General features: G+C 48.8%; 1 protein-coding gene across 32 annotated transcripts in view; it reads right to left on the minus strand.

Annotated features, from left to right (window-relative positions):
- Positions 1–210: 210 nt before the first annotated feature.
- The window catches only part of R3HDM2 (R3H domain containing 2), a 158,649-nt gene continuing 132,512 nt past the window's right edge, over positions 211–26,347 (minus strand). For 18 of the 32 annotated variants that reach the window (XM_043446931.1, XM_043446920.1, XM_043446930.1 and 15 more), the window contains 14 exons: positions 22,225–22,457; positions 19,966–20,120; positions 15,408–15,509; positions 13,469–13,711; positions 12,995–13,121; positions 12,600–12,760; positions 11,990–12,144; positions 10,270–10,370; positions 9,889–9,969; positions 4,750–4,919; positions 4,196–4,343; positions 2,549–2,760; positions 2,116–2,200; positions 211–1,248 (listed from right to left, as the gene is read on the minus strand). In XM_043446931.1, the coding sequence (XP_043302866.1) occupies positions 908–1,248; positions 2,116–2,200; positions 2,549–2,760; positions 4,196–4,343; positions 4,750–4,919; positions 9,889–9,969; positions 10,270–10,370; positions 11,990–12,144; positions 12,600–12,760; positions 12,995–13,121; positions 13,469–13,711; positions 15,408–15,509; positions 19,966–20,120; positions 22,225–22,457 (2,314 nt within the window). In that variant the 3' untranslated portion in view covers positions 211–907. The remainder of the gene's footprint in view (positions 1,249–2,115; positions 2,201–2,548; positions 2,761–4,195; positions 4,344–4,749; positions 4,920–9,888; positions 9,970–10,269; positions 10,371–11,989; positions 12,145–12,599; positions 12,761–12,994; positions 13,122–13,468; positions 13,712–15,407; positions 15,510–19,965; positions 20,121–22,224; positions 22,458–26,347) is intronic. The other 14 variants (XM_043446945.1, XM_043446943.1, XM_043446942.1 and 11 more) reach the window with 7 other exon arrangements.

Here is a 26,347-nt window from a genome sequence, read left to right on the forward strand (position 1 = left end):
AGTGCCTACAGTGATGTGCTTCGTAAACCACCGTTCGTGGCAGAGTCCTGTCAGAGACCCAGCCATCTATCAACCACTTGTGAGGAGGATGGGACGCAGGGAACGGTCAGGCAGATACGTGTGCGTATGCCAGAGAAAGCCACCCAGCCCACACCAAGCCCGCGCGGCCCCCACCCACACCAGGGTGGCAAGAGAAAACAGGGACTGAGGTCCAGTGACAGATTTTTTTTTTATATTTAAAAACAAAATCAACCTCCCCCCAAAGAACCCCCCAACAAACAAAAAATCAGATTAAATAAAATTTACAGTGAATATACCCAGCAAACATCTGTATGTGCAATTAAATACTGTGTCTGTTACTGCGGCACAAACCTCAAACAAACAATATACAAGTGTTCTGGGGGGGTGGAAGGAGGCCCAAGTTTAAACTCTGTGGAGTTTGGAGGGACAAGATGGGGTGAGAGAAAGGGGAAATCAATTTTGTTTTTCTTAATTCTGTCCATATAAATATATTCATAAAGACCAAAAAAGAAAAGGGCGCTTGGGATGGTAAGGAAATAGGAGAACGGGGGAGTGTGGGACCCTCCCAATTCTACCTGACCAAAAATATGAATTAATTTCATGGTGAGAGAAGAGATAAAAAATGATAGAAGAGGATGGGAAAGAGAGGGAAGTGGACATGGGCCAACCAGGGAAATGGAGGGACCCTTGGCAGGGGAGTGAGAAAGTCCAGTGCCAGCGTGAGTGTCTGTCTGTCTCCATCTGCATCCCCATGGTCTCAGGCTCCAGTTTAGTGTCTGTCTGTGGACCTTATCTTACTTTCTGCCTCTGTCTGTGGTCTGACAGGACCTCTTGACCCCCCCACCCTGCCCCCACCCCTGCCATGCTGGTCCCTTCTCTTGTCCATTTATTGGGAGCTGGCTCGCTCCAGGATCCTCAGGTCATAGTTCTTTTTGGCCACTCGAAGTTTGAAGCGACTCACGGAGTTGTTGAGGCGAAGGGAGGCATTCTGAGCAGCCAAGGGGCTGGGGAACACAGCCACAATGGTGTACAAGGCAGCGAGGTCCGAGTGGCGGCCGTTCTCAGCAGTCCCACCGTTGTCCCCCCCGCCCCCACCAGGCAGCCCCTGAGCATCCTTGAGCCACTGGATCTTGGCGCCGGACATGGCAAGCTGAGTGAAGAGTTTGTCTGCCTCGGTACGGGTGATGCCCTCCGGGAGATCTGTCACCTCCAGCACCCGTCCCAGAACTGGAAGGGGAGGAGAGAGGACGCGGCTGTGAGAGGCGCAGAGCAGGCGGGTCTGGACAGCGGCCTGGCCCAGGGGGGTCCGGGTGACGAAGTCTGTATACCACACCCTCAGAAGCCCAGCCTTTCTCACTCAATCCTGTCCTTCCTTCTCACATCAGCCCAACTCCCCACCATGCAGACTCTGATCAGGGCAACAGGGAGACACAAAGAGCCTTTCTCTTCTCTTAGCCTAGAGATGAAGGCAACAAGAGACTGGGGATCAGAGTGCCGGCGTTAAGGTCTGGAAACCTATACCTCAGCTCTCGCCTGGGGCGCCATCACCATGAAGAAGTATGGCTTTTGGTGATGTTCGTTCACAAAGTTAACAGCTCAATCTGAAATATGTCCCATCTCCTTCCCAGAGGCTGGCCCAGGTAGATTCGTCTTCCTTATCATCTAGGGAAGTCAGTTTCCCTTCCTTTTCTTGTTTAGCAAATTGCTTCAAACAGGAGATCTTGTATGCCTAGAATGGAAGGCCTCAGGAGGAGAGCTACTCCCTCACGTTCAGGTATCAAGCCTCTCCTAAACTGGGTCTAGGACTACCAGAGGTAGATATTCTAGATCAGGGTCAGGACCACTTCCACAAGATTCTCTGTTAATAGCAGGCTCAACAAACTTCATCATGTGTTATTCAGTTTTTACCCTCACCTCCCCGAGGCCCGGAGCAGCTTGTAAGCAGGTCTGAGACACCACTTCTCCAGCGCCTCCTTACTCTTGAACACAAAAGGGTCCTCCTTTGACTCCCCACTGACCCTAAGCTGGCCTTTCTCGCCATCCTGGACTGGGAACGCAGAGCCGGAGGCTTAAGCTCTTCCCGTGGGGACTCACCGACGTCTGTCGTCCCCAGGTCAGTGGAGGCAGATTTGAGCGCTTGTCTCTTGCTCCGGTTTCCATGCTTCAATCCGCTCTGCCCCTGCAACGTTTGAAAGATAACTCTCATTCCAGGCAAACAATATTGACTGCCTTACATCCCAGTCTGTCTGAGAGATTCAGGAACAGTATGCAACCCTGAGGATCCCACCCTACCAGGCAGTCAGACTGGCCAGAGAGTGGCCAGTGAGAAATACAGGGCCCCCGCTCCTGGCACTGGGAGGGTGAGAAGAATGACCACAGGAGCGGGGCGGAGGCTCCTCCCACTTGGTCCACTCTCTCTGTGTTGTCTCCCTCGGCTGCCCAGCTGGCTGAGGTGATGGCTCAGAGGCAGGGGCCTGGACGAGGAGGAGACCCCAGCGGCCCTGAGGCTGACGAGAGACGCCCTTACCTGGTGCACCGTGTAAGCTGACTGGCCATGGAGCAAGGGCGGGCAGATGGACAGATTGTACTGGAACGGCTGGCCCAAGAGGGAGTAGCGACCGTCACCTGGGGGGAAGCACGGATGGTTTTCCGGGAGTTTGCGCTGCTTGGTGTGACTTCTGAGAGACTTCATGGGGCTTTGGAGATGGACTGCAACAATGCATACTGCTCCTACCGTTTCTGAGGCAGGAGCGCCCATGTCACTGACTAAGCGCGTCTTTCTTCCTAACCACCTTGGTTCTCAGCTGTGTCTTGGACAGAAGGGGTTATTAGGTTCCCTCATCTCTGAAGAAGGGCTCTGCTCATTGAAGACAAAAGGCCCTGGGGGAAACCTACAGATGCTTATAACTGTCTTTTATTTCTCATATGGTTGCTTCTCACCCTAAACCCAGGGCTCAAGTTTCTGACTTACATGAGAGGCAACACAGTGTAGTAGACAAGAGAGACCTGCAGCCAGACTATATTCAAACTCTGTCTCTGTTACTGAAGATGGGATGTTGGGTATGTTCTTCTCTCATCAGCACTGGTGCGGCTAAATGATTGTAAGATATAGCACCTATGTGTTACCTATTATTGGTGACAAATACTGTATTTCAGAGCACTCTGAAGTTTTAAACCATATTCTCATCTTAGGTCTGGTTCTAAGTTAGGTAGCATGGTAGCATACTCAGCCCTACAACACTAGTCAGTGGCAGGACTAGAATTTGACCTCAAGTCTTTGTTTTTTTTACTTTTTAAGAAATTGAGTTATTTCTGAAATAAAATATCGGCTGTATGTGTTAAAGCTATAAAACTCTTAATTCTTGTAAATTCTTGGTTCAAAGTTTGACTGTGTTTACTAAAATGGTCATCTATGTTCTGCACTTGAGATTTGTGAAAAATAAAGTTTCTGTGGGAAGGTGACCTCTGGTTTCCTGATCATGGGAGGGAGGTGGTCGTCTGGAGCTCGGTGGCGTGGGACTAGGTTCCGTGGCCCACCCACCCCGGCTGGAGGGAGGGGCCAGGCCCCCCACCTGCCCAGGTGCAGGGGGCAGGACTGCCACAAGCCGGGTGGCGTCGCAGCAGACTCAAGTAACCTGTGATTCTGACGGAGAGCACGGCAGCAGCGCCAGGGTGCCCCCCTCGTCTGCGACAGCCACAGCGGAGCCCTCCTCTGGCGTCCCCCAGGGAACAGACAGCAAGAGCGGCTGTTCTAAGCTCCTGTCTGTCACAGTGAGCTGGGGGTGAACCCAAGTCTTTTCATTCAAACCCAGCATCCCCTTTTCTAAAACCACACTCTCTCTGACACACCCCATATTCCCAGCCCTCAGACTCAGTACTGATGAGTTAAACTCTTTGCTGTTCATTAGAAAGTTCAGGGAACTTTTCCCTGGCTCACAGTCTCTGGGGACTTGGAAGGAAATCTACATTCGTGAAGGAGATCTAGAGTTAAGGTAACTGGGCAGCACTCAAGAGGGGTGTGTCTCTGGCCTAAACAGGGACACTAAAGGCCGACTGGCTCCCACGGACTGGTTGGGCGGCCACAGTGATTCTCCGTCTGCTGCTGCCCACCGACCCCCCACTTGGGAATGGGGTGCGCAGGGTGAACCTGGCGGCTGACCGCAGCCCAGCTTACCCTGGGCGGGACCCCCGGGCCGGGGGAACTGTGCGAGGACAGGAAGGGGGCTGAGTCCTGTGCAGACGCTGCTGAGGCTGGTGACAGGAGAGGGTGCTGGAGACTGCGTAGGCGACACGACCGGGCTGCTGCTCATCTGCGTGCTGGCCTGGGCGAGAGAGCGGGGCACGCGTCACACACACACCAGAGCCTGCCCTCTGCATCACTCCGACAGCTCGGCTGAGGGCTACCTCTCTCAGCAAACTGCTCTTGCTGAGCTCTGTCAAAGTCAGAGTGCCCCTTCACACTGGCCCCTGAGCGCCTAATTAGTCGGTATTATTTTAATATTCACTTCCTGACAACCTGTTTTAAGTATTCCCTTGGCGTTTTTAAGCATGCGTCCTATCTGCCACCTCAGGTCTTAGGTTCCTTGAAGGAGATGCTCCGTCCTCTTTCCTGGGTTTCTTCTGAAAAGTGCCCAAGGTAACAGAGGCTGCGTGGTCAACGGCGAAGACGGCTTCCTGAAAAGTCTCTGGCCGCCTCCCTGCCAAGATAAGGCTGGGTGCAGGACTCACCTGGGGGCTACTCTCGGGACTGTACAGGTCTCCAGGTTTCTGACCCCGCTGGTCCATGCTGTAATATTTACAGTGACTCCACTGGACCATGGACGGGTTCTGGGGAGGCTGGGGTCCATTAGGGACATTCAGCTGCATGACCACCACACCCGGTCCAGAAGCTGACACTCCTGAGTGGCAGGAAAAAAGCAGCTGGTTGTGAATTCAAACCACATTTTAGCCTGTCAGCTAACCCTGGGTGGGAAAGCCAGTAAGCAAATCCACCCACTGGCTTCAGGGTCACTTAAACTGTGTCCTGCCAGGAATCTGAGACAGTTGCTGATTTGGTCTCTCTCTCTCTCCTCAAACCAGTGGAAGTGTGAGGGGAAGATGCCAATGCTCTCCTGGCCTTCACCTGGTTGAGGGGGTACTTTGGTAGGCTTGGCTGGAAACTACTCCGTCCTGTCATAGTTAGCTATTACCAAATGCCCAGGTCAGATTGCTCAAACATCTGGGCATGGTACAGGTCCCAGGCTGGAGCTTGGGCCAGGGCTGCAGGCACGTGCAGGCTTTTCTGGTAATGGCTGCAGATAAGTCAGTGATCTCTGGTTGTTCTGGAGAAGATAAATGTGCACAGCTTCACTAAGCCAGATCCAGAACATTAATTCTTGGGCAAGGATAGGGTGAGTTGGAACACTTCAAGTAGAGGGGATGGCATGGAGATATATGTCACATTCGGGAAATGACAAATAATTCAAGGTGCTAAGGAAGGCCCAGGAGCCACGCAGGGGAAGTACTAGGGGATGAGACACATCTCTTCATTTATTCAACAAACATTTATGGAACGCTTACCAGTACCAGTTCCTATGCCAGGCACTGGGTATACAACAACAAAAAAACCGGTCTCTACCCCAATGGAATGAACAGTCTATTAGAGAGTTGGACATTAAACAAATAGCTGGTGTCAAGAATCTGAAGCACATTCAGGTAAGGGTTGTATCCCAGAGGTGTTGGAAACAGGAGTTGTGCTTCAGACAGCTAACCCAAGTGGCCAAAGGTAAGACGGCTGAAGGGAGGGGCAGACTAGTGACTGGAAGACTGGTTAGAAGCCTACTGGAACAGAACAAAGTGGTTCTGAATTAGGGCAGTGAGAGCAGGAACGGAGCGGCAGGCGGAGACCCTCTGAAGACCTGACTGACAGGATGCAGCCCTGGGCTTTTAGTCCAGGCAACGACGGATGCAGTCCTACCCTCTCACAGGCCGGGGGGAGGAAAGGCTCACTGAGGAGGAATACTAAGTCCTGAATCTTCCTCACGGTGAAGAGCAACGTGAGGGGTCAGGGGGAAGCGATCTGACGGACAGTTCCTGCTGGGAGGGACGGGCGGGAGCCCCGCTTCCCCACAGGGGACTGTCCAGTGTGAGGGCTGCTCATGACCCGCAGCCTGCATCCCTGGGGGGGACAGGCTGAGTCCACGTGTGCGTGCGGCGGCAGGGGGATGGGGCCGGGGGTCGCTAGACGGAAAGCCTGCCGTGGTGCCGCTGTCTCAGGGCTCAGCGCTCTGGGGCTGCCACCATCCACGGCTTCCTGTGACAGGAAGTGGTGCAGCCTCTGCCCTGGGCACCAGTCACGCTGGGAAGTGAGCGTGATTGCTTTTCTCAGGTAGCACCGGTCAAAGAAAGGGAAAGAAATGGGGGGAGGTCTGAGAGCAGCTCAGGAGACACAGCATCTGCTGGGTCCTATTCCCCAGTTTGTGCCCCTCCCCCATCCTCCAGGGTTCAGCTAATCAGAGCGCACGCACTCAGAACGACAGGCTCACAGCTTCCCGTCCCCTGCCGGAGGGGACGGGGATTCATCAGCACAGCTTGTGGACCGGCCACAGGAAAACTGCGCAGTGGTGAAGCATCATGCATTTAACAACTCCCCCTTTACTTCAGTTGCTCTGGGCGCTGTATCTCCCATCCTAGCAGCTCCACCTGCACCAAAGTCCTTTAGCCACAAAACTGCAACTGACCTTCTTCAAATAACTCACTGCTGAGGGGGCCAAGGCAAAAATGATCAAATCTACAGCTTTTCTGGAAGGCAACATATAACCTAAGCCTAATGCCCTGGGCCAGGAAAGGGTAGAGGATGTGTGAATGTGTGGGGTATGGGCAGAAGCAAGGCAGTAGATGCTCTCAATAATGCCAACATGTAGCCATAAGGAGCTATTAGGGGTCTAAAGTGGAGGGGGGAAGAGGACAAAGTCCTCATATTATTTTCTCTGATCCTAACAAAAACAAAGGCAGGGTTCTCAGTCGCAGCCTCATTCCTGAGCTCCTCCCCACACTGAGTCCTCCCCCGCTGGCCAGGAGCGTTGTTCCTTCACTCAGCCGAGGACAGAGAGCACTACTCTGCTGATGAGCTGATTTTTATGCTTCTCATCCTCAGGCCAGAAGCAGGTGGCATCCGTTAGCAGCTGAACTGTGGCCACTTCTTAATGCACATGGCAAAAAACTGCCCACATCTCCCAAAACAAAACCCCCCACGGCAGCGCCCAGTGACAGCACTTCCATATTATCAGGCTGGAGGAAGAAGCCTGGGTTAGAGTAGGAAGTGGGAGAAGGGAATTGAATAAGGAAATCAATTTCATCTTGAAAGCTCTGAAAAGAGAGGGGACGTGTGAATGGCTTTTTAAGTGGCATCATTAAACCTGGGCAGAAAGGTCGATTGGGCAGAGCAAACCCCATAAATATAAACAGATGACATTTATGTCTGGCAGAATTGGTTTTTGTTTAGTTGTTTTTTTGTTTTTCTTTTTTTTAAAATCACTGAGGTAGAAAACTGATAAGGCTTTTTCTTTACCATCTGGAATGAAATCTATGGGAAGGAATGTCCAGAGAAATAAAATCCCTCAGGCATCTTTCCCAAATTACAGGATATAATCCTACAGTATCTTCGTCTTTTTCCCTTTTTTGGTGGGGGAGAGGGTTATCTTCAGGAAGTGGGGAGAGAAAAGAGTTATCTCCGCTTTGGAAAGCCCTCAGCTACAAAATGAGCCAGGAAGTATGTGGGAAGCTATTTCTGTATGTACCTCACTCTGGCCACGCTGCTGTGTCACTGTGAGTTGAGAGTCTGTGCATGGGTTTCACTGCAATTTCATGTCCGTGTGCATCTTCCCAAGACAAGCCTGCAGAAACCTCAAAGGACCTGCAAGTCATTATTTTAGTGGGGAGAAAACTATTTCCTAGGGTTATGGTTATATCTAAAATCATAGTGGAGGAATTAAGGTCCAGGCCTGGGGGTAAACTGGGCAACTACAAAAATGTATTAATAAACCAGAACAGTTGCTCCAGGAACAGTCAATCCTAATCCCTGCCTTTATTTTTGGAAAAGTGACCATGCTGTTACACGGGAGAAGGGCGGGTGACTGTCCTCTGAAGGTGACACAGTGGCCCTTGTGGGCAGTGCTGGGCTTCTAGGTTTCCAGCAAAGGGCGAGCTGGAAAGGAAGGCAAAAGAAGCACTCTTCCTTTTCTTCCACTTCCTCTTAAGATTCCTATGACCTGGGATTGAAGATTTTTAAGATCAGTGATATGGTGAATAGGTCTCTTAGATGATGTGGGTGGAATAGAGGGCATCATCTAGGAAAAGTACAAGGGGTCAGTCAGAAGCCTATGTCAATCAGGGTGGCTAGAAAGAAAGGAAATATACTAGAAAATTCTAAAGCAGCAAGGAAAATTAAGATGATGAAGAGGGTTTTGTCTGTTTCTATTAATTTGGGGAAGAGCCTAGATTATCTCCTTCCAATTCCAGTCCAGATCTCTAGTGCCAATTTTCAGAACGAATAGCTGTTTCAGTTTACTTATCATTAGGTCCACAGTAGGTACTGCAAAATTATTTTCACTTGATTTGTTTCTAATTCAAAGACCTTGTATTTGTATATGAAGAGATATAAACGCAGAGACCCAGTAGATACACTGATATACCACTAAGGATTTACACAGAAATTCACATACAACTATACCCATATGCACACGCACACACTTATCTTAACAAATAGGGGAGAAAATGCCCTGCGGTATCAAGAACCACCACAGGCTACAGCAGTTCTTGGAGCTAGTTTCTATCATTTCCATACCCCGCTGGGAATTTCAAGGTCAACTGCCCCTGGCGGACACTAGGAGGTACAGCTGGAGAGACCAATAATGGAGTAAAGGGTAGTAAGGGTTGTTGAATTTTAAAACCTCAGCCTGTAAGAGATCCATGGTTGGTTTGGATAAAGGCAGAAATCATTACTCCTTGAAGCTAAGAATTGATCAGGTCTTGTGAGCAAGATTAATTCTGGAATTCTATTCCACAACACCCAACACAGAGTACAGAAAATCTTGTGTGAAAAATATCCCATTTCAAAAATATGAAAAACTGGCAAAATACCTTATCTCACCAGAAGAGGGCACTCTGACATTCCTACTGTAGAGTGGAATGAGGAAGGCTGGAGGCTGCCTTAAGACCCCCTCCCCTCCAGAACCCCTGAAGTCAATTTAAATGCAGTGCAGTGATATGTCAGGGCAGGGTGAGAGGGGAAGAGCAGTTGTTCTTGGTATATGGGGGGGGGGGGGGCAGTTCTAGGCAAAGACAGACAAGCTGTGTGGCATTACGTGTACTGACATGGGGTCACCAGCCCCTCCAAAGAAGGCCTGTTTGCTTCCACTGGAGGGAAAGGGATAGAGAACAGAAACCTGCTGAAAATGCGTCAGAGGATGCAGCAGGGGCTAAGGAAAGTCAAAGGACCCAAGTTCAAGCTTTAGGATTGTGACCTTACACAAAATTTATCCCTCTTTTGAGTCTTAAATTTTCTCTTCACAAAGTTGTGGAGAGAATTAGAAGGACACAATGTATGTGAGTACAAATGAAAAATCGCTAAACAAATCTAAGATACAATTTTAGAAGCACTTTATCAGCCTCCCTCACACTCCCAAGAGGAAAGAAAAGCTATTTACAGGAAGAATGAGTGCAAGAGAGAGACAGAAGCACTTTATGTCGTAAAGGCACGTGAGTCGTACCCAGTCTCAATGCTGGATTCAGCAGAGAGAGAGAAACGAAGGAGAGCGGAAGGAAACAAGGAACCAGCCTCCATGCGGTCCCCGGGGGCAGGGATCAGGATCAGGCACACCACCTCACCTCTCGAGGGGGTCAGTTCCAACACCTCTGGAAAACGCCAGCCAGCCAGGACTTGGGCCGTTCCTCCTGATGAAGTCACAGCTGGGGACAGGGCCCAGCCCTGAACCTTCTCTGCCCGACCCAGCCCTGCGGCCCGGGTCCTTCCCCTGCGGCCCGGGTCCTCCCGCAGTGCCCCGGACCCCTGCGGGCCGGGTCCTCCCGCAGCGCCCAGGACTCCTGCGGCCCGGGTCCTTCCCCTGCGGCCCGGGTCCTCCCGCAGCGCCCAGGACCCCTGCGGCCCGGGTCCTCCCGCAGCGCCCCGGCCCCTGCGGCCCGGGTCATTCCCCTGCGGCCCGGGTCCTTCCGCAGCGCCCCGGGCCCCTCCCGCCTTCACGCTCTTACCTGAGTACTGCTGCGGCATCTGCGGCGGGCTGCAGGGAGAGGGGGACTGAGGCATCTGGTACTGCTCAGAGCCAGGAGGCTGCAGAAACCCCACGGAAGGGCTGCGGACACGGAGAAGAGGGGACTGGTAAAGCGGGAGAGGAGGAACACCGCTCCTGGCAGACAGCTGTGGCCTCCTGGGCCTCCGCTGTGGGACGCCAAGGCAGCTCCAAGCCATTCCCAGACCAATTTGCCATGCAATTTCTAAGTTAAATTTATATCAGTTCAAAGTTAATTATATATATTTGTACTTGATCATCTTTCAATTAGGAAGCTGCTAATCAGTGCTACAGATGGAATGCTAGTGACACATACCCCTCCCAACAGTGTAGAAACACCAAATACATAACTCACGCAAGTGCACCCACACATGCACATGCACACACACACACACACACACACTCACACTCTCTCTCTCTCAGAAACACAACAGAAACGCAAAGAGAGGGCCAGAAACAGACACACAGGGCTAGAGTGCTAGAGAGATGGGCAAAAACACAACTAAGGAGACTCAGGGTATTTTCTTAATGGCAAACACAGATCATCCTTTAAAGAAAAATAGGGGAAAATCTCACAAAATTCAAGACACATTAAAAAAAAAAAAAGAAATAAACACATGTACACTGAGAGAGACAGAGATACATCGAGCTAGGCCCAGACTGAGCTCCAGTCCCAGCTCTGCTTCTACTAACTAGTTGTATGACTTTGAGTAAGTTTCTTAATATCCCTAGCTGGAATTTCCTCATTTATAGAAGAAGGGCAGAAAATGAAACAAGGGGAGTGGACTAGATATTTCTAAGATAAACTTCTATCTCTAAAATTACACTCATTATACTAAGACATACGAGCTTCCCTGGTGGCCCAGTGCTAAAGAGCCCACCCACCAACGCAGGAGATGCAGGTTTGATCCCTGGGTCGAGAAGATCCCCTGGAATGGGAAATGCCAAGCCACTCCAGTATTCTTGCCAGGGAAATCCCACAGAGAGACGAGCCTGGCAGGCTGCAGTCCACGGGGTCGCAAAGAGCTGGACACGACTTAGCAACTAAACAGCAACAACATACTACGGTATATAAACAGACGCACAGAGACGACACCTCAGATTCACCCACGGCTGCAGAGGCACATGGGAAATTCACATGTGTGTACACCAAACTGCTGCTTTGAAAACAATCAGCAGTCTCTATCTCATAGTTCTAAAACCCACTGATTAGAAAAACAAAAACTGGGGGAAATGATTAAGTCTCTGTTTCTGAAGCAGGAATTTTTTCCTGCTAATGAATTCTTATGCAAATATCAAATTAACAAGGAGCATGAACTCCCTCATGTTCTACCTGCTTTGGGGTACCCCTGATCTTTTTATTTTTTATTTTTTTAATTTTTTTATTTTTTTTAATTATTTTTTTTATTTTTTTATATTTTTTATGATCTTTTTAAAAAATAAACATTTATTTATTTGACTGCACCAAGTCCTAGTTAAGGCATATGAGTCTAGTTCCCTGAGCAGGGATCGAGCCCAGGCCCCCTGCGTTGGGAGCACTGCATCTGAGCCGCCGGAGCACCAGGAAGCCCCTACCCCTGGAATCGTTACCCCCGCCTTTCTTTCCCATTGGAACAAAAGCCACGGTGCAACAGCTGCTGAAGGGCTGCGGGAGCCGCGCCCGTCTCCCTGGGAGCCCTCACCTGGTGCCGTTCTGCTGAGCGGGCGGGATCATGCTGTAATACACGGGAACACCCCCTGCTGGGAGGCCCCCCTGCACAGATTGGCTTGCAGGGACCAGCACGGGCTGCTGGAAAGGCGGCTGGACCACGTTTTGTGAGTCATTACCCACTGGGACCTGGGTGAAGACAAGAGGAGAATGACCGCTTTTACTCGCAATGAAGTCACCCAAAGAACAGCTCAGTCATCACTGGACCGGGACACTCTAACCTCCTCCCCGACCTCGAGAGACCCTCTTACTCTCCTCACCTAAAGGAGACACTTGGTGCTACGCCCACTTCCCCCTCCTCCAAACATGCCTTTAGGCATCTGATGTACAGGAAGAAGCCTAATTTCCTCTAGATCCTACTTTTCTGGGCATATGCTCATTTGCATGGTATAAAGACCAAACAATTTAAATAAAGACTCTTCTCAGACTCTCTGGACCTTCTTTCAGAGGAAGAAACCCTACAAGTGCTAGAGGTAAAGCAAGCAGTGTTTCAGTGTTCGAGCTGTCAGCCTCGAGGACAGCTGTGTGAACTGTCCTTTCCTCATCCCGAGGACTGGGTCGTTCCCCACTCAGAATGCACCCACTTGGTAAGAAGGCAGTGGAGTGTACTGAACCACCAGGCCTTGCATCTGGCCCCCCACGCCGCTCCTCTGGTTGCTGAGCAGGCCCTGGTTCTGTGGCTGCTGGACCCCAATCATGCCTTGGTAAGCCGCCTGCTGCTGGTTAGGCATCATGGGCTGTAAACCTAGGGAGAGGCAGAGTAGAGAAGACATCAGCATAGCCTCAACAATGTTTAAGGAGGTCACACTCTCTTAGTCATTTTCCTTCTTTTTTGGAGATCACAGGTTCCTCTTTAGGACCCTAACCATTCCGGCCACTACTCCCCTCCCCCACCGCTTTTTAAACAGGGAGCGTAATTCTTTCCCAGTCGCTGTCCTTCCCTTACTCGCTGCCTCCTTACATCAGCAGTTCCTCTTACCAGGCTGCTGGGATGGCTGAGGCAGCTGCTGACCACGCTGGGGGCTGTAGGCCACCGGGTGAGACAGAGGTCGGTATTGCTGGTTGGAATTGGGATACTGTCCAGGGGAATAGTAAGACACCTGGATCTATGGTGAGAGGAAACAGATGTATGAGAAGGTCCCTCAAATTCAGCCCCCAACACCCCCTAACTATTAAATACATCACAGTTGATTTCAGGAGTCTATAAACAGAAATATTTTGGGTCTGCAACTACAGCATTAGTGTACAAGTTTGAAACAGAAGAGGAAGGACTTGTGTTATTTGACAGATGTCCTTCTGACTAGAAAGACAATTCTCAAGAGAAAGGTGGGGAAATGGAGGTGGGTAGCGGATAGGTATCTCCTCTGGTCTGTCTAAACTAGAGGAAAAAAGAAGGTTTATAATACTGGATAAACTGAATTCATGATTTAGACTGGAAACCCAAGCCACTCACCTGTTGAGGGGGCTGCATGTAGCCCTGGGGTGGCAGGACTTGCTGAGAAGGTGGTGCATGGCTAGAGGTGGGATAGTTGGAAGGAGGGAGGGGCTGCCCTGTAGAGGCCATGATGAAGCTAGTCTGCTGAGGGTGCTGGGAGATAAGTGGGGGCTGGAACAGAGCTGAGGACGGGTCAGCTGCTTCAGTAGAACCTTGGCGGCTAAGGCTCATTTGTCCAAAGGGGTTGCTGAGATCATCTGCCTGTTGAGAGAGTGGGGGAGACCCAAGGACTGAGGTCATATCAAGTCCCAGGTCTTTGACTTCAACACAGACAGACTGACACAAACAGCAACCCTCTCTACCGCCCTCCTCACAGCAGTCTGGGACGTCCCCACCTCTGTGCCCTGGGGGGGTCCTTTCTGGCCCAAGCCTCTGTCATGTGGTGTTTCAAATTGCTATGACTCGAAAGCTGTCTGAAGCCCAACTCCAGAGCCCGTCTCCCTATCACATATGAGGTAACAACGGCCACTATGATTATGACCTTTATTAGAATTAGTCCTGGGGAGATGGGAGCAATGACACAACTTCTATACATAGAAAAAACAGAACTAGGGGCGGGGAAAAAAGACTATTTAAGTCTTTCCATTTCCTGTCTTCCTCATGCCTCCAACCATGCCAAGGGCCTATATGTTGTCATAAATCTCATTTTTATAATAAAGGACCCAGATAACACCTTGTGTGGATGATCGGTAGGTTCATGTGGCTCCCCAGCTCTGCCTAAGCATTGGAAAGACTGGTGGGATCCCAGCTCCTGCTGCTTATCTCCTTACTCCCTCTTGAAGTCATTTCCACCTCTATTCTCTGACACTTGCCTAGTGTTCTCCTGCCCTTCAGAAACCACTTCCAATTCTCACCTCTGAAAGGAGGCCAGGGTGAGCCGCTGAGCTGGGGAGAGAGACTGACTGACTAATCTGTAATTGCCTTCTCTCTCAGCCCTCTTCTCCAAGCAGCTAGGGTGAAGGTGTTCCATCTCTCACTCGTATAGCGGTAGGTTAGTCTGTTAACTTTCTCATCTCTTTTGCTCCACGGATAGTAATCAACATACACATACACATACACATGCAGAGCAGAAGTTCTTCTGCAAACGAAACTAGTAGAAACAAAAGCTAGTACTTTCCTGTGGTTTCACTCAATTTTCAGGGATCTGATCTTAGCTATTTTGCTAACGTAGTGGGAAGGAAGAGATGACAAGAGCACTGGATTGCAGTTACCATTTTGAGGTTCATATTCTAGAACTTTTCAGTATGGAGCTAAGAGGTGGAAGAAAAGAAGGGATTCTACTGAAAAAGCAGACAGGTATGATTAACACAAAATTGGAAAAAAGTCAGGGCTAGAAGTCACCAACTGTGAGACAGACCAGATCTTTAAAAGGATTTGTTGTCAGGGCACAAACAATCTAAACAGCACATGCTGTACAACAGAAGAGGGTTTTTATGTGAAACAGGGAAACATCTGAAGCTTTTACCAGTGGTACCAGAGAAATCTGCAACTGTGCTTTTATTTTTAAAGGAAATTATAGAGAATCATTCTCTACAGTACAGAATACACTGGGTTCCTCCAACATGGCCGGGGAGCAGATGGGATGGAGAATGCACATGGAGGAGAGGAAGAGGAGCCCAGGTTAGATCAACGTCTCATCTTGTTCCCCCTCCTGAAACTCAGGGGAACTCTGTGCTCTGTCTTACACTCAGGCATCTTTGATGCCTGAAGTACTGTGAGGAGGTCACTAGAAATGAAGTATAGTTCAGCCTGTGCCGGCCCCTAAAGAAGAAACATGTTCCTAACAATGGTCCTCTAAAAGGCATAACTGCTTTGCAAGGTTGTCACAGACTGCCCAGACATGCCCATAGACCAGGCCACACACGAACAAGACAAAAAGGGGGAATGGAGTTTATACCATGTTGTACTGCTGGGGCGGAGAGACTGGCAGAAGAACTTGGGGACAGGAGCCTGGAGAGAACTGAACAGGCTGCGGAGACGGCTGCAGAGCCGGGACTGGCTGTGGACCAGCAGTGAGACGTGGGAAGGCGAGAGCAAACGGAGGTTAGGGAGGGGCGGGGAGGGGGCGGGGGTGAGGCAGAGAAGGGGAGGAAGGGAGGAACAACAAGGTTAACCGTAAGAGAAATTTCACATGAAGAGTAAGGCAGCTGAGCAGGCTGGAGACCAAGTCTGGGACGTGGTCTCTAGCTTTCGTATCTTTGACAAACAGGCCATCTCCCCTATCAGTACAGACCCACTGCAGACACTCCACCCCATCAGCCGCTCAGAACTCTGTAGCTGCTGTATACAGTCTTAGGACTCTCAGAGCTAGGGTTTGCCGCCTGATTCTAAACACAGTTTTTTCCCTAGGCATTTCTCCCAGGCACAGGACTCCTGGGGAGCATAACCCTCCTTGAGAAGGGACTCCTGCTTCTGTAGGAAGGGTCATCCAAGGTTTAGCTCGGCTCTCCCAGGCAGGCTCCTGACTTCACACCACAGCTCTTTTGAAAGAGTGCTCATTCACAAGGATCGTCTCCCTCCCGAAGGCAAAGAAGGGAAAACAAGCCAGTTCCTCCTGCTCCATGATTCTCCCGTGCTCCTCCCGGCTGAGAGGGCAGTACTAAAAATGCTCCCATAAGCAAACACGGAAGGATTTAGGAATAAAATATAAATAGCCGAGTTTTAGCTTTTGTTCCTTGGGTTCCTTCACTTGCCTCAAGCAGGAGGATTGTTTATTAGGGACATGGTGTTTTCTAAACCAACTAATAAGGAGTTATTTTTTTCTCTCTTCTTCCCCTCCAGTCATTTCAATCACCTCATCAGCTCTCCAGTCATGGGAGGCAACACTGAGATACGCTGCTCATTTACATACACTTATCTCATTACCACCTCACAATTAGCTGATATGGAGATGACGTGTATTTGCAATTAAGGTAATAGGGCTCAGAGAAATTAAATCACATACCCAGGATCACACAGCTAATGTGGCAGAGGAGGGACAGGAACCTAGTGGTGCCTGACATATGTTCTTTCCACTCCACTCCAGCAGTAGGGAAAAGGTAAAGGAAGAAGTCAAACAATTACATAAATACCTTTTTGTTTGTATAATTCTCCTTCTTCCTTTCAAATTTAGAGTATTAAGAGTTAGTTGTGGGGGAACCAAGGCATCAATATATATATATCTGCCTGCCATATATCTCCTGGGAGACCCTTTCAGAGGGGATTAACAGCTCCAGAGGCAGACAGTCCAAAAATCATTAGACTCCCAATATGGAGAATACTCCTGATGTCTGCATTGAATACAATGTAAATCATCTCGGAAACAGTTACCGAGCATCAACTGTGTGACCCGAGTGAGACGCTGCCACGGCCTTGAGAACAAACTCTCGGCAACGCTGGCACGCCTATTCTCTGTAAGCCGGTGACATCCCAAATGTAACTGCTGGCCAAGCTGCTCGGCATGTGCTGGTGACTTTCAGACCCGTTTTCTATGACCCTAATCTATTTCTCCCTCTTGAGGGATGGCCTGCCATATGTCAGGCCTCACGTTCTCTGGGGGACAATGGGAGACCTTAGGGACCGTGAAGTCGTAAAATAACTGCCTGTTTCTCCTCATGTTTGTGAGTTTTGAATAAAAAGTGAAGAGAGGGAGGGAGGTTCAAAAGGGAGGGGATAGATGTATACCTATGGCTGATTCATGTTGAGGTTTGACAGAAAACAAAATTCTGTAAAGCAATTATCCTTCAATAAAAAAAATAATTTAAAAAAAGTGAAGAGAAAAGAAACAGTGCTCTTCTGTTCGGCCTCTCCTTACTGAGGAAGGGAGTGGTAAAGGCACGTGTTCTCAGCGCTGTTTTTAAGTTAATCTACCACTACCCTCAGCCATAGTTCTCTTCTTGGAGAGTCTCAAAGCTAGAGACTGGCCCTGGGGATGTGACTGCCACCTACTGGTGACTTCTGGGCTAGATCACTGCTCTTGAATCCTGACTGGACTCCAGGGAGAGGATCAGAGGACTCCTTTTCAAAAGGTCTACTCTAAGTTAATTGGGCAAAAGGTAGCCACTGGCCCTTTAATCCTCACGATCACTCCCTGGTCTCAAACGTTCTATTGGTATGTGATGTGGAAGCCTGCTGTAACAGCAGGGGCTGCCAAGATGGGAAGAGCAGCGCTTACCCAGAACCGTCCCCCAGGCCTGGGCCAAGTGCTTGTTGCTACAAAGCTCAAGGTTCTTCTTCAAAAGGAAAACCTTTAGGGTAAGCACAGTGGTGTGTGCGTGTGGTCACTTCCTTCATCCCCTGTTACATACCACCGAGAAATGAAATGGTAAGTATTCTGGGGTTTAACAACTTGAGTTTGGAGAGCCACCAGTGTTGAGAGACAGGGGTAAAGAGAAAGGAAGAAAGAAAAAGGCAGTAGGAAGAGGAAGAAAGGGATAAAGAGAAAAGGAGATATATATAGTGGGGCAGCTATCATGAGTGCTTTAGAGACACCAAAATTAACCAGCGTAAGGTTTTTTAGTTTGGAATTTGTGATAACAATTAAGTGCAACAATAGATTTCTGAGATCTCTGTACCAAATAATGTTCCTCTGTCCCCAATTTACACGACCTAATCTAGCACTGTACTGCCAGGAGATGATCAGTTGGTATCACCAACCCATCCACTGACCCTCATGACTCAAGAAGCACAGAAAGAATCTGAGTAAGAGTTTGGGATTTAGGGCCAGTCACCTGAACATTCTATCTAAAAGTTTTTCAGTCCCAAATGGTTATTCTCTTTACTTAGGTCTTTATCCCCCTCCCACTCTTGCTATCTGTCTCTCAATATGGATGGACGGAGGAGACAGACGGAAGACTAAAAGGAAGACAAGGAAACAGAACTGTATTAAAACACACACATTGTAGAGAAAACAAAAACTATACTGGGACCTTAAAAAAGTAAAGCACATACACAGAAGCAGCAGGGGATGGCCAGAGGGAGAAGCTCAGAGTTTACTCACTCACAGGTCTAAATTAAGACACAGAGGGGAGAGCACACACACATGCTATGCTCCAGTATGGAGGGAGGTAAGCTGATGCAAATGAGACCTAATGAGGTGGTGGAAAGACGGTGGGTGGCAGAATAAGAAAGAAAGTCAGGACTATAGAGAAACTGATTAGGGACTGAGATGAAGGACTTGGAATGCCCGGCATGTGTGTGAAGCTACAAAGCAGAGTTTCCTAGATCTTCACGGTTCTTTATTTTAGTTTCATTTTCCAATATAGTGAATGGGGTAGTGATGAGCCATTCTGTAGTGTTTCCTCTCTAGTTTCCAATCCTTGGGGTATCAGTGCTTAGGACTTCTTCTTGTATCTATGGAAGAGATCTATCTGAGGCCAAGCTAGACTAACTGAGTATGGAGCTAACAGAGTCTGGGAGGTGAAAAGAGAACTTCAACTGCAGCAGAAAGAAGTACAGACATATTGGCTTCCTGACTACCAGAGAATACTTCAGGAGAAAGCGCAGGCTCTATTCATGGAGAAAAGAGAAAGGGAAGATCTCAGCACAGCTCTCCTCAGAGCATTAGAGACGTTAAACCTAAAACACACAGGAGGTTCCAGCTTAGAACAGGATCTGATTCTTACGCTGATCACTTGCATGGTCTCCACAGAAGCAAAACTTTCTCAAACCCTAGTTGGTACCAATGTCTAATAGCCCAACAACAGAAGGAGAAAGAGAGCTCTTTTATGGCATGGGAGACAAAGACAACACTGGGGGATTTTGTGGTTGGGCTTCCTAGATGGCTCAGTGGGTGAAGAATCCACATGCAATGCAGGAAACGCAGGTTTGATCCCTGGGTGGGGAGGATCCCCTGGAGAAGGAAATGGCTACCCACTCCAGTATTCTTGCCTGGAGAATCCCATGGACAGTGGAGTCTGACGAGTTATAGTCCATGGGGTCACAAAGAGTCAGATACAACTGAAGTGACTGAGCATGTGCTTATGGCACATGAGTCTTGATAAGGGTTATTTACTTTTCCCCAAACCCCAATATATAAATATTTGTTTATGGCTCAACAGTCATATAAATACATTCAGCTAGACTATGGTGGGAGCTGTGATCTTTTCAAGTTCCATGTATGGATGTAGGAAGCAAAATCACCTTGAAATTACACAGGATGTAGAGGGAGACAGTACAGCAGAAATATGGGAGAGGGTAAAAGATCCCACTGACAATTCCCAGAATGAAGAGAAGGAAATATAAAGCAGAAAAAAAAAAAACAAAAAACCTCCCAGGCTGACTCTACTAAGAGCCCTTTGGCCAAACCTCTGCCCTCACTCCTCTCTCCCCACAACTAACAAACAAGAAGTGGGGGAGGGAGAGGCATGTCTCCAAAAACAGATCTTTCCTGCCACCCACAGTACAAGAGGCATGATTGTACTTCCAGAGCTTGCTTGAGTCAGAGCGGGGGGCTCCAACACTGCGTGCTGACTCACCTGTGAGATCACGTGACTACTCAAGGGCGGCTGCTGCTGAGGCGCGGGCGGGAGGGCAGGAAGCTGCTGCTGCTGGGCAGTGCACGGGAGAAGGCCCCGGACAGACTGGGACGAGGTGACCTGGCTGCACACTTCTGGGGCACCTAGCGCCATTCCTAAGGCAGAGAGGAGACCCAGCAAGAGCTGTAAGCACCAGCCATGAACATACCACCCCTGAGGGCCCAGTCGTAGGGCTTGACTCTTTCCTTGCTGACGTCCTTGTCATTCTCCTTCGATTTCCCACTGTCTTAGGAGATCCATGCATGAGCAGAGATGCATTTCAGATGTCCTATTGATGGGAATCCTCATCTTAGCAGGTTTCCACTCCCCAGTGTCCATAACCAGCTTGACTGTCAAGGTTTGGTTTTGAAAATGAACCCCTGGAATGCCTAGAATCTGTCCATCATGATTAGACAGCTGGAAAAATGAATGTTTGCTTCCTGGGAAGGTATATATTCCTAGTTCTTTAAGAGACCTGTCTTCTCTTTTCATTTCTTCTCAACTTGCAGCATCTCATAAAAGTTGCCGAAGACAACCCCCAAGTACATGGCTGTGCACACACCCCACACATAGCCATCATCCAGCTATTTTCCTCATTTCCAGGCTGTCCAAGTCACGAATGCATTTACACAAAATACTTTTACTGAATATGTACCACGTGAGGCACTGTACAGTGAACTGAGGATACAAAGGTAAAGGAAACACAGTCCTTGTCCTTGAACAGGACAGGATCTTCCAATGGAGATGGACATCCACGTGATTACAATCTGATAAGGATAAAGGGCTCGGCTGATAAAGAATCCACCTGCAATGCGGGAGACCTGGGTTCGATCTCTGGGTTGGGAAGATCCCCTGGAGACAGGAAAGGCTACCCACTCTAGTTTTCTGGCCTGAGAATTCCATAGATTGTATAGTCCATGGGGTTGCAAAGGGTTGGACACAACAGAGTGACTTTCACTTTCACTTTCAAGGACAAAGGATGCATCAGTGATATAAATAAAGTTGTATGAAAGCAAAGATTAGGAAGCATAACTCTTGGGAGGGCTAGAGGGAAGGATTTAAAGAGGAAGTGGCAGAAGAGACAGGTTTGAGGGATGAACAGAAGACTTTTCAGGCTGAGAGGAGACAAAGCTAATGCCATACTCAGAAAATGGTTGGAGGGTCAGGAGAGGATGAACGTTTGAAAGTAAGACTGAGATGGCAAACTGGAGTCAGGAAGTTATGCTATATTAAGTAATTTGGATTTTATTATGCAAGAAATGCAGAACCATGAATGTTTTTACGGGAGGACTGATGTGATTAGATCTATGTTTTAGATTAGTAAACTGGCTCAAAACAGGGTTGAGAATAAGAAATTCCCTGGCAGTCCAGTGGGTAGGACAATGCACTTTCACTGCTGAGGGTCCGGGTTCAATCCGGGGTTGGGGAACTAAGATCCGTGCAAGCCGCACAGTGCAGTCAGCTGAGGATAAGGCAGGGAAACCAGCTTGGATAAAGGCAGAGGCAGTGGGATTAGAAAAGAGGTAACAGAGAAGCGTAACAGAAAAGCAAACTCTTTGCCACTATTGATGTCTTTTGAGGACAAGACCAACAGAACTTTGGGGATGAAAAGTCAAGAAATTCTTCAGAGGCAGGAGGATGGTGAAATAGCGACTTACTGGGTAAAAAGTGCTGAATGGCCTTCTGCTAAGAGTGCAGCAGAAATCAATGGAGAAAGTTACACAGCCGCTCAGGAGAGCCGATGGGTGCTCCCAGGCTGGCAGGTGGGACACACGCTCCTCTTCCGTGACTGGGCTCCAGAGAAGCAGTTGCAGCAGTGATGCTTAAAATTTCAAGCCTATTGGCTGCTACCAATTAACTACAAATTACAAACTCTAAGGTTCCCTCGACTTTACAAACCCTCTTTATAGTCTCAGCGGCCTCAGAATCATCCTTATTTTAGTACACAACCCGAAGCAGGGTTGACAGGGCTGTGCCGCCTTGGACAGAAATCACGTAAAATAATCTAATCCCAATCAGTTTATTTTCAATTAGGAAAAAAGGTTAGAAAGGAAATCAGAGAAGGAACTCAAAGGACAATGGATCCAGGAAATCACACTCCCCTCATCTGGCTGTGTTAGGGTTCTGGGACACAACACGGGACGAGCGTTTTGCTGAAAGTGACTACCAGTGACGTTCCGCAGCAGACACACGGGCAGGGTGGAGGGGGAGCTGGCGCACCTGGCCTGGAGCTCCTTCCTGCACTGCCACCTTTGCTGCTCCCGATGCTGTCACCCCGGGTGAGGATGGAGATTCCACTGAAGCTGCTGGCCTTGGTGACAGGGGGCCGCACGCTCCGGACAGAGCCATCGGAGTCCGTGCTGCTCCACGGCCGTGGCTCCAGGGACTTGAGTTCGCTGTCTGTGCTGCTCTGGCGGCTGCTTGAGGCGCGGCTCAGCCCCTCACGGTTCCCCCTGCAGAGACCACAGCGGTCAGAGCGCCTCCCACCTGCCACTTCAGCAGAAGGGCTAGGAGAGAGCTCATTTCTGTTCTTTCAGTAACAGAGAAGGGGTGAGGGGCGGGGAGAATGGACACTGACTTCGTGTTAGTTGGCTAGCCAACCAAGACTTGATGGGAGCAGACAGAACAAGATCCAGTACAGTACAAAGAGCACAGAGGCAAATCTGGAAGACAGTGCGCTGGCAACCAGTTCAGTACAGCAGACCAGAGGTGGATGGGAAACCACGTACATGATGCTGAGATTGGCTGCGGTCTCTTCCCCTGGCCCTGCAGGGACCCCACACATGCAGGAAACAGTGGGGAGCACGGGGTACCAGTTCCTTCTGGGAGTTCTTGAAACAAAAGGACTCCAAGAAGTTCCTACTGCTAGAAGGCAGAAGCAGCCAACAGGGATAAATCTCACATCAGGTCTTCCACGTAACACACGTCTGAGCCAGCAGAGACGCTGCTTACGGCCACTTTTTCAGGGTTGGGAAGAAGAGCATAGTGACTAAAGGGGCAGCGAGTGTGATAAAGAGAAAACTCAGTCTGATGTCTGGAATCAGCGTAACCTGTTCTGTGGAAGTCTTGTGTTAGTATCTGAGAACAATTTATTCCAAGGTCTCTAAAGGCTGACATCCGCAGCACAATCAAGCAGACACATCCTCAGGACGGCAAAGAGGACGGGGCTGACTGTGCCTCGGCGCCTCCGTGTTAGTAACACTGTTGCCCCAGGTAAGGCACAAGGCCACCTAGAAAGGGATTCGTCCTCCTATTTTACTCTGGAAACATCAGGGTTAGCCTGATACTATAGTCACTGTAATTACAAACAGCTGTGCTCCTCAAGCTATCTGAGGTCAGCCTGAAAACCCTTAGTGTTGACTCTTACTACCACTTAACTGATGAGCAATCAACAGTCAGGAATTCTCCTTTCAGATCCCCCACCACTCCAATAACTAATGACCTAGGAAAACCAAATGATAACAGTTCTGAAGATTTTGATATGTATGCCAGAGAGCAACTGAGCAACAGTCATGGTCGCTTGGGTTCCCTCCTTTTCCCACCCAAAGCTAACACAATGCTCTATCCCAGAGCCCACAGCTCTTCAAAGACATCAGGCTCAGAGTTATTCTAATAAAGAAAGTTATTTTTCTTAAGGGGGTAATATTAAAGAAAATACTTTTTTAATTAGAATATCTATTCCAAAGATACTATAGGGAAAATAGAAAAAAATATCTGCTAGGGTCACTATTTTAGTTTTCAGTCAATCATGGGGGGCTAAGACACATTGGCCTAGATGGTTAGGGGCATGCTAATTCTCTGAATCTTAAGCAGATGTATTGATACATAGAACCTCAATGCTTCTCTCTATATAGTTAGAATAGAAGACTGGAAAATATTCATGTTTCCCCAATACTTTATCCCCTTTCTCTTGGGGATGTCAAAAGTAGAGTGGGAAACAAGACATAAGAAAGGCTCAGGGACTCTCCAGGAACAGAACCAACCTGAAATAAGAGCCAACAGCTCAAACCTACTGACTGGACTCAATAAAGATGTGTTTGTCTGCGGGACGTGGCAATACAGCAGCAGCAATGAATGAGGCTGCTCATTAGACACTAGAACTTGAATTCTGCAAGGCAAGCCCTAATAACCTCTTGTATCTAAATCAAACACTATACTCTCTATTAGAGCAATTCTGCCGTTCACGTTCTTTTTCTACCAGCAATAGTGAGATGAGTCAACTTTAAACCTAACACCTGGGAAACTTGAGCCAACCTGGCAGCGCTTCTGGACTGACCCAGTTCCCCCAGGACAGTAACGGCCTAGTGCTCAAACGTGGACTGTCTGATGATCCTCTAACCTGGGTTAGTACACTACACCCCTGAGAGGTGGAGGATCTAAGCTGAGTCTGTACTAGGAAGAGAGATTAATTCTATTTCTCTACAACTAAAGCTAATCTCAAGTCACGTCTTGTACTTCACAAAAAATAAGGCAATTAGCGAAAGTTACTAGATCTAATTCTAAGCACTGGATTGGGTTGTGTATGTGATGGTGAGATGGAGGTGAAGGACAGAGACATTCACACTTGACAGCACAATCAGGAAATGACTTAGTTTTTACAAGTAAATTTAGTGCTGGTGAAAAGCCCTGTTTATTGGCCTTGGGTGGACAGGCCCATGAGAGAGGTGGCAATAAGCACCAGTAAACCTCGGGTAGCTTATTAATCAGCGGAGCAGCGGAGTGGGAGCTTCCAAGACAGAGAAGTTGCCACAGTATTATTATCTGCATTAGCAATAATGTAGCTAACGTAGATAATGGAATCTGATATATCAGTATTTGTTTCACACGCCTGGGAAGAAAGGTTTAAAAGTTAGAGAAAATCAGCTTCAAATCATTTGAGCTCTGGACTAGTCCCCAAATAGAGGAAGAAGCTACCCCCTGAAGAGTCCATGGAGCTGCATTTTAGATGACCTAGATCTTTAATCAAAACTCAGCATGGAACGCAGTAGCTTAGAAGGAGGTCTGCACAGGCGGGGGCTCCACCTGCGCAGTGCGAGGCGGCCTGATGGTCCCCAGCGTAACAAGGCATCCTTCTCATCAGCGCATCAACAGGCGTGGTGTTCACGGACAGCCTGTGCAGCGTGGTGAAAAGAGCCCTGGACAGAGTCAGTCCCAGTTTTGCCACTAACAGCCACGTAAACTTGGCTAGGTACTTAATCTCTCTTGCTTTTGTTCTCCTACATGTAAACCAACTCACCAAATCAGGACACTCAGAATTCAATCAGATACAGTATACTGTGGGAGCTATAAAGTGCTGCGCATTGTCACACACACTTTTAATTTAAAAGTTCCGTTTATTAAAGGTACTCTGGAGTGGTTACGGAGTAAGATTTTTTTAAGGGGGACTCTGTCTTGACGACCACCGACAATGCAGAGCCCTTTTGCCTGGGCTTTTGGGTGGACCTCAGGGCAGGCTGGTCTAGGAGAAAGTAAGGGATGTGCAATGGGAGATAACTCTCCTTCCCAAGCAGAGGAAATCTTGCTATCCCAGTTTCTACATGGTTTGATTAGCTCTAGAAAGGGTGATAGAGCAGGGACTACTAAAGTACCGGGGGTGATAGCTGTAACTAATGTGTTAGTGAGCACACATCAAGCTTAGGGGGCTTCCCTGGTGGCTCAGCGGTAAAGAGTCCGCCTGCAGTGCAGGAGACCTGGGTCCCATCCCTGGGCTGGGAAGACCCCCTGGAGGAGGGCATGGCAGCCCACTCCAGTACTCCCGCCTACAGAATCCCAGGGACAGAGGAGGCTGGCAGTCTGCAGTCCACAGGGCCACACAGAGTTAGACATGACTGAAGTGCCTATGCAAAAGCAGCATGAAGCTCAGGACTGAGGAAAGAGACGAGCCCTTTGGAAAGAGTGAGCCCTGAATCCTAGCATTAAGCTGTCGGGTTTTCTGTACTCCACAGTTTTTCTGTTGGCAAAATGGAAAGTATACACTTAAAATGAGTCGGTGTCAGGATACAGTCCTAAAGTGCTTCTCTCACATTGCCTCCGTGATTGTCTGGGACGGGCCTGAGAGACAGATGAAGGGAGACGCTCACAACTGCTTTGTGGAAAACGGAGAATATGAGGCACAGGAGAAGTTAGTACAGTGGCTTTCAGCAACATTAAGAATAAGTCATGGGCATGCCCTAAGTCCATTCCAAGGCATTTCTGAGCTCATCTTACACGTTACATTGTCCTAAGGAGAAAACCACACAGACAGAGGTGTTCCTGTGTTTTCTTTAAATATGTGTGTGTACTATTCCTTCTTAAGGATACAAAACATTCCCCTGTGCTGGGTGAGGGATAACTTCTTCACATC

Source organism: Cervus canadensis, chromosome 25 (genome assembly GCF_019320065.1).
Source record: "Cervus canadensis isolate Bull #8, Minnesota chromosome 25, ASM1932006v1, whole genome shotgun sequence".
NCBI lineage: Eukaryota > Metazoa > Chordata > Mammalia > Artiodactyla > Cervidae > Cervus > Cervus canadensis.